The 14,039-nt window shown below is 65.9% G+C and overlaps 1 protein-coding gene across 2 annotated transcripts; it reads left to right on the top strand.

The window, feature by feature from the left end:
- Window positions 1-600: 600 nt before the first annotated feature.
- LIMK1 (LIM domain kinase 1) lies at window positions 601-12,162 on the top strand. Of its 2 annotated transcripts, XM_051809586.1 has the most exons (16): window positions 601-829; window positions 3,091-3,187; window positions 6,415-6,553; window positions 6,886-6,995; window positions 7,078-7,269; window positions 8,023-8,128; window positions 8,214-8,389; window positions 8,465-8,648; window positions 8,745-8,831; window positions 9,113-9,244; window positions 9,353-9,412; window positions 9,576-9,641; window positions 9,739-9,895; window positions 10,000-10,055; window positions 10,790-10,947; window positions 11,044-12,162. In XM_051809586.1, the coding sequence occupies exons 1-16, from the start codon at window positions 772-774 to the stop codon at window positions 11,195-11,197; spliced, it is 1,932 nt and encodes a 643-aa protein (XP_051665546.1). In that variant the 5' UTR covers window positions 601-771; the 3' UTR covers window positions 11,198-12,162. The 2 variants fall into 2 exon arrangements, with proteins under 2 accessions (XP_051665546.1, XP_051665547.1); XM_051809587.1 differs by lacking the exons at window positions 601-829; window positions 3,091-3,187 and adding an exon at window positions 5,833-6,301.
- The last annotated feature ends 1,877 nt before the right edge of the window (window positions 12,163-14,039 follow it).

Genomic DNA, 14,039 nt, shown 5'->3' with positions numbered 1-14,039 from the left:
TGGCTGGGGGTAGTCGGGGACACCATGGCATATGGGGACACCTCTGAGGGCCAGGGGTGGGTGGGGACACCTGTACCCTGGCTGGAGAAAGTTGGGGGCACCACAGCGGGTGGGGACACCCATGATGGCCAGGGGTGGGGTGGGGACACCTCTACCCTGGCTGGAGAAAGTTGGGGGCACCACAGCGGGTGGGGACACCCATGATGGCCAGGGGTGGGGGGGGGACACCCATACCCTGCCCACGGGACTGGCCCGGAGTATTTGGGGACACCTGTGCTGGCCAGGGATGGGTGGACCAGGGTAGTTGGGGACACTATGGCGGGTGGGGACATCCATGATGGCCAGCGGTGGGTGTGGACACCCGTGCCCTGCCCACAGTGACGGCCCGCAGGTCCCGGAGCCCCCGGACACCCCCTGCCCCCAACCCGCACCCGCGAGCCCCGCCCACACTCCTGACCACGCCCGTCCAACCTGATCACGCCCCGATCGCGACCACGCCCCCTCCGACCACGCCCAAACCACGCCCCGGGCCCCGCCCGGCCCGCGTCCCTCAGGCCCCGCCCATTGCCCCCCGTGGCCCCGCCCCCCCGCGCCCAGGCCCCGCCCCTCTCGGCCGCGCCGGCGCGGTGCTCCCGCCGCGGTCCCGCCCGCGGAGCCGCAGCAGGGCCGGGGGGGCCCGACCGGGACAGGGGGACACGGGCAGGGACAGAGGGACAGGGCCAGGGGCGCGGGAGCGGCAGGGCCCGGCGCGGCGCCGGGCAGCGCGGCTGCATGAGGTTGATGCTGCTGTGCTGCACCTGGAGGGACGAGCCTATGGGAGAGGACGAAGGTGCGTGACCCCCCGAGCCCCCCTCCCATCCCCGCCTGACTCAGCGCTTCCGCCGCCGCTGGGGCACCGAGACCCCCCCCAGCCCGTCTCCACAGCGCCCGCCGGCCGGCCTGCGGACCCCCCGCGTCCGCCCCGCATCCCTCCCGCATCCCTACATCCTCCCCTGCAACCCCCATCCTGCGCCTTTACATCCCCCCCTGCATCCTCCACATGTCCCCCGCGGTCCCCGACCGGCACGCATCCCCCTTACATCCCCAAAACTCCCCTTACAGCCCCTGCTCACCCTGTATCTCCCCCCTGCACTCCCCATCCAGCCCGCATCACCCCCTGCATCCCCCCTGCATCCCTCTTCTGGCCTGCATCCTTTTGCACCCCCATATCCCCCCTGCACCCACCATCCAGCCTGCATCCCCCCAGCATCCCTACATCCTCCTCTGAGCCCCCCATCCTGCTCCCTGACATCCCCCCTGTAACCCCCACATGTCCTCTGCCCTCCCCAGCCAGCCTGCTTCCCCCCTGCACCCATGAATCATCCCCTGCACCCCTCATCCAGTCCACATCACCCCCTGCATCCTCCCCTGCATCTCTTTTCTAGTCTGGATCCCCCTTGCACCCCTGTATCCCCCCTGCACCTTCTGTTCAGGCTGCATCCCCTCTGCACTCCCAAATCTCCCCCTATACCCATTGTCCAGCAGTTTCCCCCTGTGTACCCTACTCCAGCCTGGATCCCATCCTTGTGAACCCCCACATCTCCCTCTGCACCCCTGTACAGCCTGCAGCCCCTCCTGCACCCCCTACATCCCCTTTCGTGCACCCCACATCTCCCCCTGCACACCCCTGTGCCCCTACTGCACCCCCAAAACCCTGCATCCCCACATCCCCTCCAGCCTGCATCCCTGCCTGCACCCCACAAACCCCCTGCATCCCTCCCTGCATCCCACATCCCTACTGCACCCTACAAACCCCCTGCATCCCTCCCTGTACCTGCACATCCCTGCCTGCACCCCACAAACCCCCTGCATCCCACATCCCTGCCTGCACCCCACAAACCCCCTGCATCCCACATCCCTGCCTGCACCCCACAAACCCCCTGCATCCCACATTCCTGCCTGCACCCCACAAACCCCCTGCATCCCACATCCCTCCTGCACCCCACAAACCCCCTGCATCCCACATCCCTGCCTGCACCCCACAAACCCCCTGCATCCCACATCCCTACCTGCACCCCACAAACCCTTTGCATCCTTCCCTTGCTCTGCCTTCCTTCCACTCTGCACCCCAGGGCCCTCTCATGTCTCCCCACACCCCCCAAGAACTTGCACCCCCAGGACCTCTGCAGTCACCCTGCACCCCTCTGTGTCCCTCCCCACACCTCCACATCCCCCCAGGGACCCCCTGTGCGCCCCTGCACCCTTTATCCATCCTCCAGTCCCCCACCCTGCACATCTCCGTGTCCCCCCATGCACCCTGCACCCCTTAGCACCCACCCTGCACCCCCTGTGTCCCCCCATTCATCCCCCAGCACCCACCCTGCACCCCCTGTGTCCCCCCATTCATCCCCCAGCACCCACTTTGCACCCCCTGTGTCCCCCCATTCATCCCCCAGCACCCACTTTGCACCCCCTGTGTCCCCCCATTCATCCCCCAGCACCCACCCTGCACCCCCTGTGTCCCCCCATTCATCCCCCAGCACCCACTTTGCACTCCTTGTGTCCCCCCATTCATCCCCTGCTATATCTTGAACCCCCCCATCCTCCCTGTCCCCCTCTCTGCACCCATCCTGCACCCCTTCACCCCCCCTACACTCTCTGCACCCATCCTGCCCCCTGTACCCCTCTCTGCACCCACCCTACATTCCTTCAGCCCCCTGCACCCACCCTGCACCCTCTGCCCCATCCTGCTCCCCTGCATCCCCCTGTCCCCATCCCTGCACCTCTGTCCCCATCCTGCTCCCCTGCATCCCCCCTGTCCCCATCCCTGCACCCACCCTGCACCCCTGTCCCCATCCTGCTCCCCTGCATCCCCTGTCCCCGTCCCTGCACCCCCTGTCCCCCTGCCACTCCCCACCACCCCTCCTGCCCCTCATCATGTGCCCCCCATCCCACGCCTGGGGACATCAGTGCCACGACCTTGACCCGTCCCGGGATCGATGGGGTTGGGGGATGGAGGGTTGGAGTTCATCACCCCGGGGCAGAGGGAGCTAATCCCGGGTGCTGCTGTGGGGTGACAGCCCTGTCCCCTCGTGTGCCCCCCTGCCACAGGGACCGACCTGCCGGTGTGTGCGAGCTGTGGGCAGGGCATCTACGATGGGCAGTACCTGCAGGCGCTGAAGGCAGACTGGCACTCGGACTGCTTCAGGTGGGACCCGCCGGGGGACAGCGGGGACACCGGGAGGGGTGGCAGCGGGACCCCGGGATGGCACTGGGGACACTGAGATGGGGGCATCGGGATGGGTGGTGTGATGGACACTGGAATGGATGGCCTTAGGGACATCGAGATGGCATCAGGGACACCAGGATGGCATCGGGGACATCAGGATGGGTGGTGTCATGGACACTGGAATGGAAGGCATCAGGGACACTGGGATGGCCTCAGGGGCACCGGGATGGCATCAGGGGCATCAGGATGGCATCAGGGACATCAGGATGGGTGGTGTGGTGGACACCAGCATGGATGGCCTTAGGGACACTGGGATGGCCTCAGGGATACCGGGATCAGGGACAATGACAGAGGACCCCCCCCCCGACTCTGGTGGTGGCACAGCCGGGTGTGAGGCTGTCACGGTGTCACCCGAAGCGTGGCTATGCATCCTGGCACCCGCGGTGGGTGCCCCGGGCAATGCCCGGCCTGGCGGGGGCCCTGCTGCCTGTCCCCGGCGCTGTCCCCTCCTGGCCGGTGACAGGGTGCGCGTGGCTGATGTCACCCGCCCCCCTCCCTGCCTGTTTCCTCTTTCACTCGAGCCCTCCCGGCAGCTCCAGCCGTGGGAGCCCCGAGGAGGACAAGGAGGAAAGTCCCGGCTCGGGGGTCGCAGGGGGTGGCCGGGACCTGCCGGGGTTCCCCGTGGGGCTGGGGGTGCCCGGGGTGTCCCCGGGGTGTCCCCCCTGTCCCCGGGGGAGGATGCTGGCGGCGGTGCTGAGGAAGAGCCGCGTCCTGAGCGCTGGAGCCAAGTGAGTGGGAGTGGGGATGGGAATGGGAGTGGGAGTGGGATCGGGTCAGGATGGATTTTCACCGCATGGACCCCTGGGGGTCTCAGCCTGTGCCCCCCACCCCCCCCTCCTTGGGCCGTCGGCCCCAGCGAAGCCACTGCGGGGCCGCAGCTGGATCCGGCCCCCCCGCACGGGTGAGCGGCTTCCGGCAGCGCTGGGGAGCCTTCCCCCTCCTCCTCCTCCTCCTCCTCCTCCTCCTCCTCCTCGCGCTGCTCCCCTTCCTCCCCCTCCTCCCCCTCCCCGTCCCCATCCCCGCCCCCGGCCCAGGGGATGGTTCGTGCTGCGCCATCGGGCGGGGGAGTCCTCGCGCGGTGACGTCATGGGGTGGGGAAACTCCTCGCCGTGACGTCACCGCTGGTTGGTGTTTCACCTGCGCGCCCGCCCACGGCTGGGGGGGGCTGCGACAGTCCCCGGGCACCCCCAACACCTCCTGCGGCGTGTCCTGCAGCAACCCCCACACCTACAGCAAATCCCCTACAGCTCATCCTCTACAGCACATCCCCTACAGCACATCCCCTATAGCAAATCCCCTATAGCACCCTCTCTGCATCCCCCCTACAGCACATCCCCTACAACACATCCCCTATAGCACCCTCTCTGCATCCCCCCTACAGCACATCCCCTATAGCAAATCCCCTATAGCACCCCCTCTGCATCCCCCCTACAGCACATCCCCTACAGCACATCCCCTACAGCACATCCCCTATAGCACATCCCCTATAGCATCCCCTCTGCATCCCCCCTACAGCACATCCCCTACAGCACATCCCCTATAGCACATCACCTATAGCACCCCCTCTGCATCCCCCCTACAGCACATCCCCTACAGCACATCCCCTACAGCACATCCCCTACAGCACATCCCCTATAGCACATCTCCTACAGCACCCCCTCTGCATCCCCCCTACAGCACATCCCCCATACCATCCCCTCTGCATACCCCACTACAGCAAATCCCATATAGAATCCTCTCTGCATCCCCCCCCCAGCAAATCCCTATAGCAAGTCCCCTATAGCATCCCCTCTGTATCCCCCCTACAGCAAATCCCCTACAGCATCCCCTCTGCATCACCCCTACAGCAAATCCCCTGTAGCACACCCTCTGCATCCCCCCTATAGCATCCCCTCTACATCCCCCCTACAGCAAATCCCCTATAGCAAATCCCCTACAGCACCCCCTGCACCCCTTCTGCAACCCCACGATCACTCTTCCCCCTTATAGGAACTCCCCACCTGCAACCCTCCTGGTCCCCTAAAGCAGCCCCCTACAGCAAATCCCCTATAGCATCTCTCCTACACCCTGTCTGTACCCCTCCAACAACCCGCCCCCATATCCCTTATGGGAACTCTACACTTGCAGCCCCCCTGCACCCCTACAGCACATCCCCTATAGTGCCCCTCCTGCACCCTGCAGCCACACCCCCCTGCATCCCCCATAGGAACTCCCCAGTGCAGCCCCCCTGCACCCCTCCCACAGCACCCCCATACAGCAAATCCCCTATAGCAGCCCCTGCATGCCCCCAACCTCCCCACCCCAGTCCCCTCTAGTACCCCCTGCCCCGCTCCTGCCCCTGACACAGCACCCCTGTACCTGCCTGTGCACCCCAAACCTGACAGCCCCCCATACCCCTGGGTACCCCCTCCTGTGGCACAGCCCTGTCACCCCCTGGCAGCCCCTGAGCACATCCCCAACCCCTGCACCCCCTGGGGCACTGCACCCCCAAGGATGGCGTGTCCCTCTGTCTGGGGGTTTGTGACCAAGGGGACACATCCCTCTGACTGTGACCAGGGTGACAGATCCATGGGCAGGATCCCCCCTGTGTGACCATGGACAGGCTGGCACGTCTGTGACCAGGGTGGCACCAGGGTGGGATGTCCCTCTGTCCGTGACCAGCCTGTCACATCGATCTGTGTGTCTGTGCCAGGCTGGCATGTCACCGTAGCCATACACAGAGAGACATGTCCTTCTGTGTATCTGTCACCAGGGTGGGATGTCCTCTCTGTCCATGACCAGGCTGGCACATCCCTCTGCGTGTCTGTGCCAGGCTGGCACGTCTGTCACCAGGGTGGCATGTCCGTGACTGGTCTGGCACATCCCTCTGTGTGTCCATGCCCAGGCTGGCACGTCCATGCTGGGCTGTCACCTCCCTGCCCCATGTCTGTCCCAGCTTGGTGTCCCCAGATGTCCCTGCAGCACCAGCCTGCACTGTCACCCCTGGAATCCCCTGCTGCCACCCTGGGGAAGGTGGCACACGGATGCAGTGGGGTAGGAAACAGGGGAAGCAGCTTGTCCAGAGATCCATGGGGTGGAGGAGCACTGGCTGTGCCCTGGGGTGACAATGGGGACGGGTGACAAGGGTGTCCCTGTCCCTGGCACAGGTGCTGCGAGTGCGGGGCCTCCCTGTCCCACCAGTACTACGAGAAGGATGGGCGGCTGTACTGCAAGAAGGATTACTGGGCACGCTTTGGGGAGCTGTGCCACGGCTGCTCCGAGCACATCACCAAGGGGCTGGTCATGGTGAGCACCGGGGGTCCCTGGGGGTCCCTGGGGTGGGACACGGAGCCCTGACCCACAGCTGAGCTCCTGGAAAAGGGTGAGGTGGGGAGGGAGTGCAGACCCCCAGCACAGGTTGGGCTTTGGGGGTTTGCGCTTTAGGTGGGACTGAGGGAGGCTCAGGGTGGTGGGAGGATGTCCCTGCAGTTGTTGCCAGCCTGGTGGCACCTCTGTCCCCACCACCCTTCCATTGTGCCCGGTGCACCCGTGGGTGCTCCCAGCACCATGCAAACCCCATCACTCCCCCTTGGTGCCCCGGACACGGGGGTCCCGGGGCTGATGGCATCTGCCCACAGGTGGCTGGGGAGCAGAAGTACCACCCCGAGTGCTTCAGCTGCCTCAACTGCCGCACGTTCATCGGGGACGGGGACACCTACGCGCTGGTGGAGCGCTCCAAGCTCTACTGGTATGTGCCAGCCCGCATGGGAGGGTGGGGACCGCATCCCCTGGCACCCCCCGCCCACCCTTCTCTCCCCTTGTCCCCGCAGCGGGCACTGCTATTACCAGATGGTGGTGACGCCGGTGATCGAGCAGATCCTGCCGGATTCCCCGGCTTCCCGCATCCCACACACCGTCACGCTCGTCTCCATCCCCGCCTGCTCCGACGGAAAACGCGGCTTCTCCGTGTCCATCGACCAGGGCTGTGGCACTGAGCACCCCCGCACCGTCCGTGTCCGAGAGTGCGTCCCTGTCCCCTCTGCCACCCGCCCCGCCCCGGGGCTGGGCCCTCCCGTGTCCCTTCTGCTGCTGGGATCCACCCCAGGGACACTTTCTGGGGTGGGAGGAGGAGGGATGGGGTCCTCATTGGCCGGGGTGGCACGTCCCCAGCTGCAGGGGGGTGTTGTGGGACCCACGCTGATTTGTCCCTGGCCATCAGCGTGGCTGGGGGGTGACATCCTGGCAGTGCCCCAGGCTGGCACATCCCCATGTGGTTGAGGTGGCTCATGGGCACTGTGCCAGCATGTCCCTGTCCAGGAGGAGGGACCTGTGCCTGTGTGTCCCCATCTAGCAGAGGTGACTCGTGGGGACCATGACTGTGTGTCCCCATCCCAAAGGGTGACTCGTGGGTGTCATGACAGCATGTCCCCATCCAACAAGGGCATCATGCCTGCATGTCCCTGACCAACAGTGGGTGGCCTGTGGGCATCTTGCCTCCACATCCCCATCTTGCATGGGTGGCTCGTGGGTGCAGTGACTGTGTGACCCCAGAGATGACTCGCAGAGGCTGTGCCAGCCTGTCCCCTCCCCGCTGACTTGGGGGGGGGACATGGGCAGTATCCCAGCACATCCTCAGTGGTGACAGTGTCAGGAGGTGATTCCATGGGCAGTGTCCCAACACATCTCCACCAGTGAGGATGTCAGGGAGGCGACCCCGTGGGCAGTGTCCCGGCACACTCTTGGGGGTCTGACCCTGCTTCCTGCTGGCCCCCCAGGGTGGACCCAGACTGCATCAGCCCTGACATGAAGAACTCCATCCACGTGGGCGACCGCATCCTGGAGATCAATGGCACCCCCATCGGCCACGTCCCCCTGGACGAGGTACATCCCCCCCGGGATGCCCCCCAACCAGCCCCCCTCCTCGACATGGCCCCAAAACGACCTCACTGTCCTTTCCTACCCCCAGATCGACCTGCTGATCCAGGAGACCAGCCGCCTGCTCCAGCTGACCATCGAGCACGACCCCCACGAGCCCCTTGCCCGGGAGCCGGGGCTGGCCGGGAGCCCCCTGCCCGCCCCGTGCAGCCCCCTGCGCTCCCCGGCCCCCCCGGAGCCCGCGGCCATGCGCCAGCGCGCTGTCACGTAAGGCCACCGCCTCGACCCCTCTCCCCTCGGCGTCCCTCCTGGGGGCTGACCCTCTGTCCGTCCGTCCCACAGGAGGAGCTGCAGCACGGACAAGTCCCCGGGCTCGGGCTCCGTGGGCTCCCCTGCGTCCCAGCGCAAGGACATCGGGCGCTCCGAGTCCCTGCGCGTCGTGTCCCGCGCCCACCGCATCTTCCGCCCCTCCGACCTCATCCACGGGGAGGTGCTGGGCAAGGGCTGCTTCGGCCAGGCCATCAAGGTGGGACTCGTGGCACAAGCGTGGGGGTCTGGGCTCCCTGGGGTACAGGGGGGGGGTGTACCAGAGGTGGGGGGGGCTCAGTCTCTGCGCTCCCAGGTGACGCATCGGGAGACGGGCGAGGTGATGGTCATGAAGGAGCTGATCCGCTTCGACGAGGAGACACAGAGGACCTTCCTCAAAGAGGTGAGTGTCCCCTTTCCATAACCTCCCTTTCCTTAACCCCCCCTTTCCCTAACCCCCCTTTCCTTAACCCCCCCCTTCCTTTAACCCCCCTGGTTTGGGGGGACACGAGGGGTGGGGCTGTCCCATCCTGTCCCCCACCTGACGTGGGTCTGGGCACAGCACGTGGAATGGGGTGTCCCTGCACTGTGGGTGCAGCCCTGCCCGCAGCAGGGGGTCTGCCCAGGTGGGTGTGGGTGCCTCGGGGTGTCACGGACACGGGGGGTGTGGGGGGTCTCCTGCAGGTGAAGGTGATGCGCTGCCTGGAGCACCCCAACGTGCTCAAGTTCATCGGGGTGCTGTACAAGGAGAAGAGGCTCAACTTCATCACGGAGTACATCAAGGGGGGCACCTTGAGGGGCCTCATCAAGAGCATGGTGAGCACTGGGGGGACAGGTTGGCCCTCACCACCCCACAGTGGGGCTGGGGGACCCCTCTCCTCTTCTGTTCTGTGGCAAATCCTTCCTCCTGCTCCTGCTCCCCAGGACAGCCACTACCCCTGGAGCCAGCGGGTCAGCTTCGCCAAGGACATCGCCGCCGGCATGGTGGGTGTCATTGTGGGGTGGGTGGGTGTCACTGTGGGGGGAGTGGGTGTCACTGTGGGGTGGGTGGGTGTCATTGTGGGGGGAGTGGATGGGATAGATGCTGGTGGGTGGGGGGGTTCCGTGGTGTGGGGGTGCCCCCAGTCTCAGCCCGTCCTTCCCCCAGGCCTACCTCCACTCCATGAACATCATCCACCGTGACCTCAACTCCCACAACTGCCTCGTGCGGGAGGTGAGTCCCACCCCGGCCGTGTCCCTGCCCTGGCCCAGGGGGGGTCTCAGCCCCCTGTGTGGCTCCCCTGTGCCTCACCCCCTCTCCACCCCCCCAGAACAAGAGTGTGGTGGTGGCTGACTTTGGGCTGGCGAGGCTGATGGTGGACGAGAAGAACCAGCCCGAACATCTCAAGAACCTGAAGAAACCGGACCGCAAGAAGCGATACACGGTGGTGGGGAACCCCTACTGGATGGCCCCCGAGATGATCAATGGTGAGGGGCAGCGTGGCCAGCCAGGGCTCTGTCCCCAGGCAGGGACTATTGGTGGGGCAGGGACGGGCCGTGTGTGGTGTGGCCTGACCTGTGTGTCCCCACAGGGAGGAGCTACGACGAGAAGGTGGACATCTTCTCCTTTGGCATCGTCCTGTGTGAGGCAAGGACTCCTGGGGCTGGGGTCTTCCACTGGGGCTGGGGTCCTCAATGTGTTTGGGTTAACCTGCCTCCGTGGTTGGGGTGTCCCCTTTGGGGTTGGGGTGTTTAGAGTCTCCCCTTTGGGATTGGAGTGTCCTCCCTTGGGCTTGGGGTTTGGGTTCCCTCCCCCTGGGATTGGGGTGTCCCTCTGGAAATTGACATCCTCAGTGTGCTTGGGGTTGGGGTCCTCATTGTGTTTGGGGTCCCCCTTGGGGTCAGAGTCTTTGTTATGTTTAGGGTTATGTTTAGAGTGCCCCCTATCCAGGATTGGGATTTCCCTCTTGGAGTTTGGGTCCTCATTATGCTTGGGTTCCCCCTCTTGGGCTTGGAGTCCTGCCTTGGGCTTGGGGTCTCCCTCTTGGGGTCTCCCTGTTGTGTTTGGCATCACCTTTGGGGCTTGGACATATTCCCTTTAGGGCTTGGGATCTCCTCTTTAGGGGTGGGGTCCTCATTGTGCTTGGGTTCCTCCTCTTGGGCATGGAGCCCTCCCTTGGGGTTGGAGCCTCCCCACTTGGGTTTGGGGTCTCCCTGTTAGGGTCTCCCCCTCTGGGTTGGGGTCCTCATTGTGTTTGGGGTCCTCTCTTGGCCGTGGGTCCTCATTGTGTTTGGGGTCCTCCTTTGGGGCTTGGAGGGTCCCCTTTGGGCTTGGGGTCTCCCCTTGGGGCTGAGCCCCCTCCTCCCTCCCTTTCCCCCCAGATCATCGGCCGGGTGAGCGCCGACCCCGATTACCTGCCCCGCACCACCGACTTCGGCCTCAACATCAGGGGCTTCCTGGAGCGCTACTGCCCCCCCGCCTGCCCCCCCAGCTTCTTCCCCATCGCCGTCACCTGCTGCGACCTGGACCCCGAGAAGCGGTGAGGGGCCGCAGACCCCCCTGGGGACCCCGGGGGCGGGGCAGGGGTGGGGACGGGGCGAGTGGAGCTGCCACGTTGTCCCCCCTTGTCGCCCAGGCCGTCCTTCGCCAAGCTGGAGCAGTGGCTGGAGACCCTCCGCATGCACCTGGAGATCCACCTGCCGCTGAGCTCCCAACTGGAGCAGCTGGACCGAGCCTTCGGGGAGACGCACCGGCGGGGGGACGGCGGGGTCCCTGCGCCCCCCCGATAGACCCCCACCCGCCCGCCCACCCAGCCACACCCCTCTGGAGCGGCGGGAGAAGGAGCTGCACCCGCCGCCAGCACCTCCTGGGGCTGCCCCCACCCCACCCCCGGGGCTGGACCCCCGGGGCTCCCTGGATGCATCCCCCCCCCGTCCCCTCACGCCCCGCTGCCCCCACCGCCCCGGGGAGCCGGCTCTCCCCGGGGCCGCATGGCCCTGGGCACCCCCCACGCCGTAGCTCTGCCCCCGGGGACCGTCCGGGTGTCCCCGTGTCCCCCCGCCCGGCTCACCTCCCCTTTGCACACCGGGGGCTGCCCCGCACGACCCCCCCGGACAGAGCCGCGGCCTCGCGGCGGTGCCTTGGCTTTCCGTGAACTTGCACTGCGACACAGGAGGGACCCCCGGCTCCCTCGGGAGGGGGCCCACGGCCCCCCCAGGGCCTTGCCCCCCCCAGGGCACCCTCGTAGCAACGCCCTCGGCCGGCCTCTCCCGCTGCTCCCGCTGGCACCCCAGTCCCGGGGGGCTGCCGAGCGAGGGGTCCGTGTGGGGGGACACTCCCGTGGCGTGGGGACAGGCACGTAGCGGTCCCCGCCGCCCCCACGCCCCCCTGCCCCGCGTACCCACCCGGGGGCAGCGCCGGGTGGGATGCCCGGGTGGGATGCAGGGCTCGTCTGGGTCCCCTCGGCCCGCGGGGGCTCGGGGCGGGGCTCGGGGGCTGCGCCACGCGGTGCTTTTCATGCTCTTTATTCAGGTTCATTTTTCTGTAAGATATTTAAAGAGAAGAGTTTGTATTATTTTTTCATACGACGTAGCGTTTGCCATTTGTCACTGCCTCGGTTCTGCTTTCCCGAAGGGATCAAACTGTGAAGCCTCTCCGCGCACTTTTGCCCGGGAAGTCCAAGGCGACGCCCCCTCCGGAGGCGGGGAGGGAGCTCAAACTGTGATGTACCCCGAGCCGTGAGTCAATAAATCCTTCCCCGCTCGCTGCCCGGCCTGCTTGGCAATCGCTCGCCTCCCCCGGGGGGGCTGGGAGCCCGTGGGGACACTGAGGCAGGAGGGGACGGTCCCCCCTCCTCAGGGGTGTGGTGGTTCTGGGCTTGGTGGCACCCCCGGCTCGGTCACCCCCGTAGTGGCAGCGCTGTCGCCCTTCCTGCTGTCCCCACCCCATCGTGGTTCCTGCCAGGCTTCCCCAGCCCTGTGTCCCCTCCCTGGCCCGGTGGCCGTGCCAGGACATGGCATGACATGTCACCACTGTCCCCCAGGGTGGTGACAGGGTGATGGAGCTGTTGTGACTGTGTTTGCCCTGGAGCCTTTGCTGACCCTGGGACCAAGGTGGCCCATGCAGTGGTGGCCCGTGGCCCTGCCATGCTGTCCTCTGTCCTTGCCACCTTCCTAAACCAAATTAAGGTCCCCAAGGTGGGGGATCTCCATCCTCAGGGGGGTGTTGAGCTTTGGAAGCTGGAGAAGACTTGGAACTCAAGGAACTCATGGGGGAGTGACAGGGAAGGGACTGGGGGGATGTCCCCAAGGATGTCCCCGGGTTTACTGCAGCTGGGAGAGGAGCCTGAAGGGGTTCTGGGATCCAGGCTGGAATGTCCATCAGCAGACCTCATGGTTTATTGTTCAGGGATGCTCAGCTGGAGGGACCAGAGGGGCTGGGGAGGTGACAGTGGCTCTGACCCCTCCAGGGTGGCTCCTGACTGCTTGTCACCCAGTACCCAGTGAAGGACAGGGACAAATTGTCCCTGTCAGTGTCACGGGGCTGTCATGCCACCCTTGGTGACACCACACTGCCCTTGGTGACATCCTACCGTGCTGGCTCTTTGCTCTGGGAGCAGGATGCTGTCACTCCCTGGGAACACTGGGGACCTGCTGTGGCTGTCACACCTGGGAAACCCCATGGTCCCCAATCCCCTGCTGCCTGGGGGACCTCCAGGCCCTGCAGGGGGAACCCCCACACCCAGGGGACCTCCAGACCTCCCCATCCCCTCCCCCAGCTGGGTGGAGCTGTGGGGTGTGATGTGCCTGGTGGTGCTGGTGGCCCTTCAGAGGACCCTCAGTGCCAGGATGGGCGGGCCAGCAGCTGGCCATGACAGGTGACCACTCAGTCACCCCCATGACCAGCAACTCGTCCCAGACCAAGCCACTGGCCAGGACACCCCTCACGAGGCAGGGAGGTGGCCCTGGCACAGCCCCAGTGGCCCCACACCATGACTGTCACCCACCCAACCCCTCCCCGTGGAGGTTCTTCAGCACCCTGTGTCCAAATCCAGCCACTGGCATGTGTGGCACCAGGTCCCCTGCCAGCCCCTGCCCAGGGGCCACAGCCTGGCAGGGTCCTTGCAGCCCCCCACCCCAATGTGGCCTGACACTGGTGTGAGGCCCCCTCACTCCCAGCACCTCTCTGTCCCCTCAGCCACCACCTCCCAGGAGGGGACAAGGACACCCAGACCAGGTCACAGGCCATCAAGAGCTGCCACTGCACTCACTGTCCCCCCCCACCAGCTCCTGCTCTGTGCCCACCCAGGGGTGTCCCTGGTAAGGTTCTGCCCAGGCCTGACCCCGGTTTGGGATGGTGGCAGCTGGGGACCCAGATGTCCCCACCAAGGTGGTGGCCAAAGGCACCAGTGGCTCTGGCAAGGACAGACCAAGAGCTCTGGGTCCAGCCAGGATCCATGGGCCACCTGGTTTATCACCTTCTTCATGGGTGAGTTTGGAGCTCCAGGGAAGAGGAAGGGCCTGGCTCCTCCCAAAATTGTGGCAGGGTGGGCACTGGGGCTGTGGGGACCCTCCTGTGGACAGGGGCTGATGGGCAGTGGGGTCCTCACAAGGAGAGGAGCTGCTGGGGACT

Source organism: Manacus candei, unplaced genomic scaffold (assembly GCF_025592945.1).
Source record: "Manacus candei isolate 608988 ecotype Guabito, Panama unplaced genomic scaffold, ASM2559294v1 h1tg000076l, whole genome shotgun sequence".
Classification (NCBI taxonomy): Eukaryota; Metazoa; Chordata; class Aves; order Passeriformes; family Pipridae; genus Manacus; species Manacus candei.
Note: the sequence above shows the minus strand (reverse complement) of the source record. Positions and strands in the feature narration are given on the sequence as shown.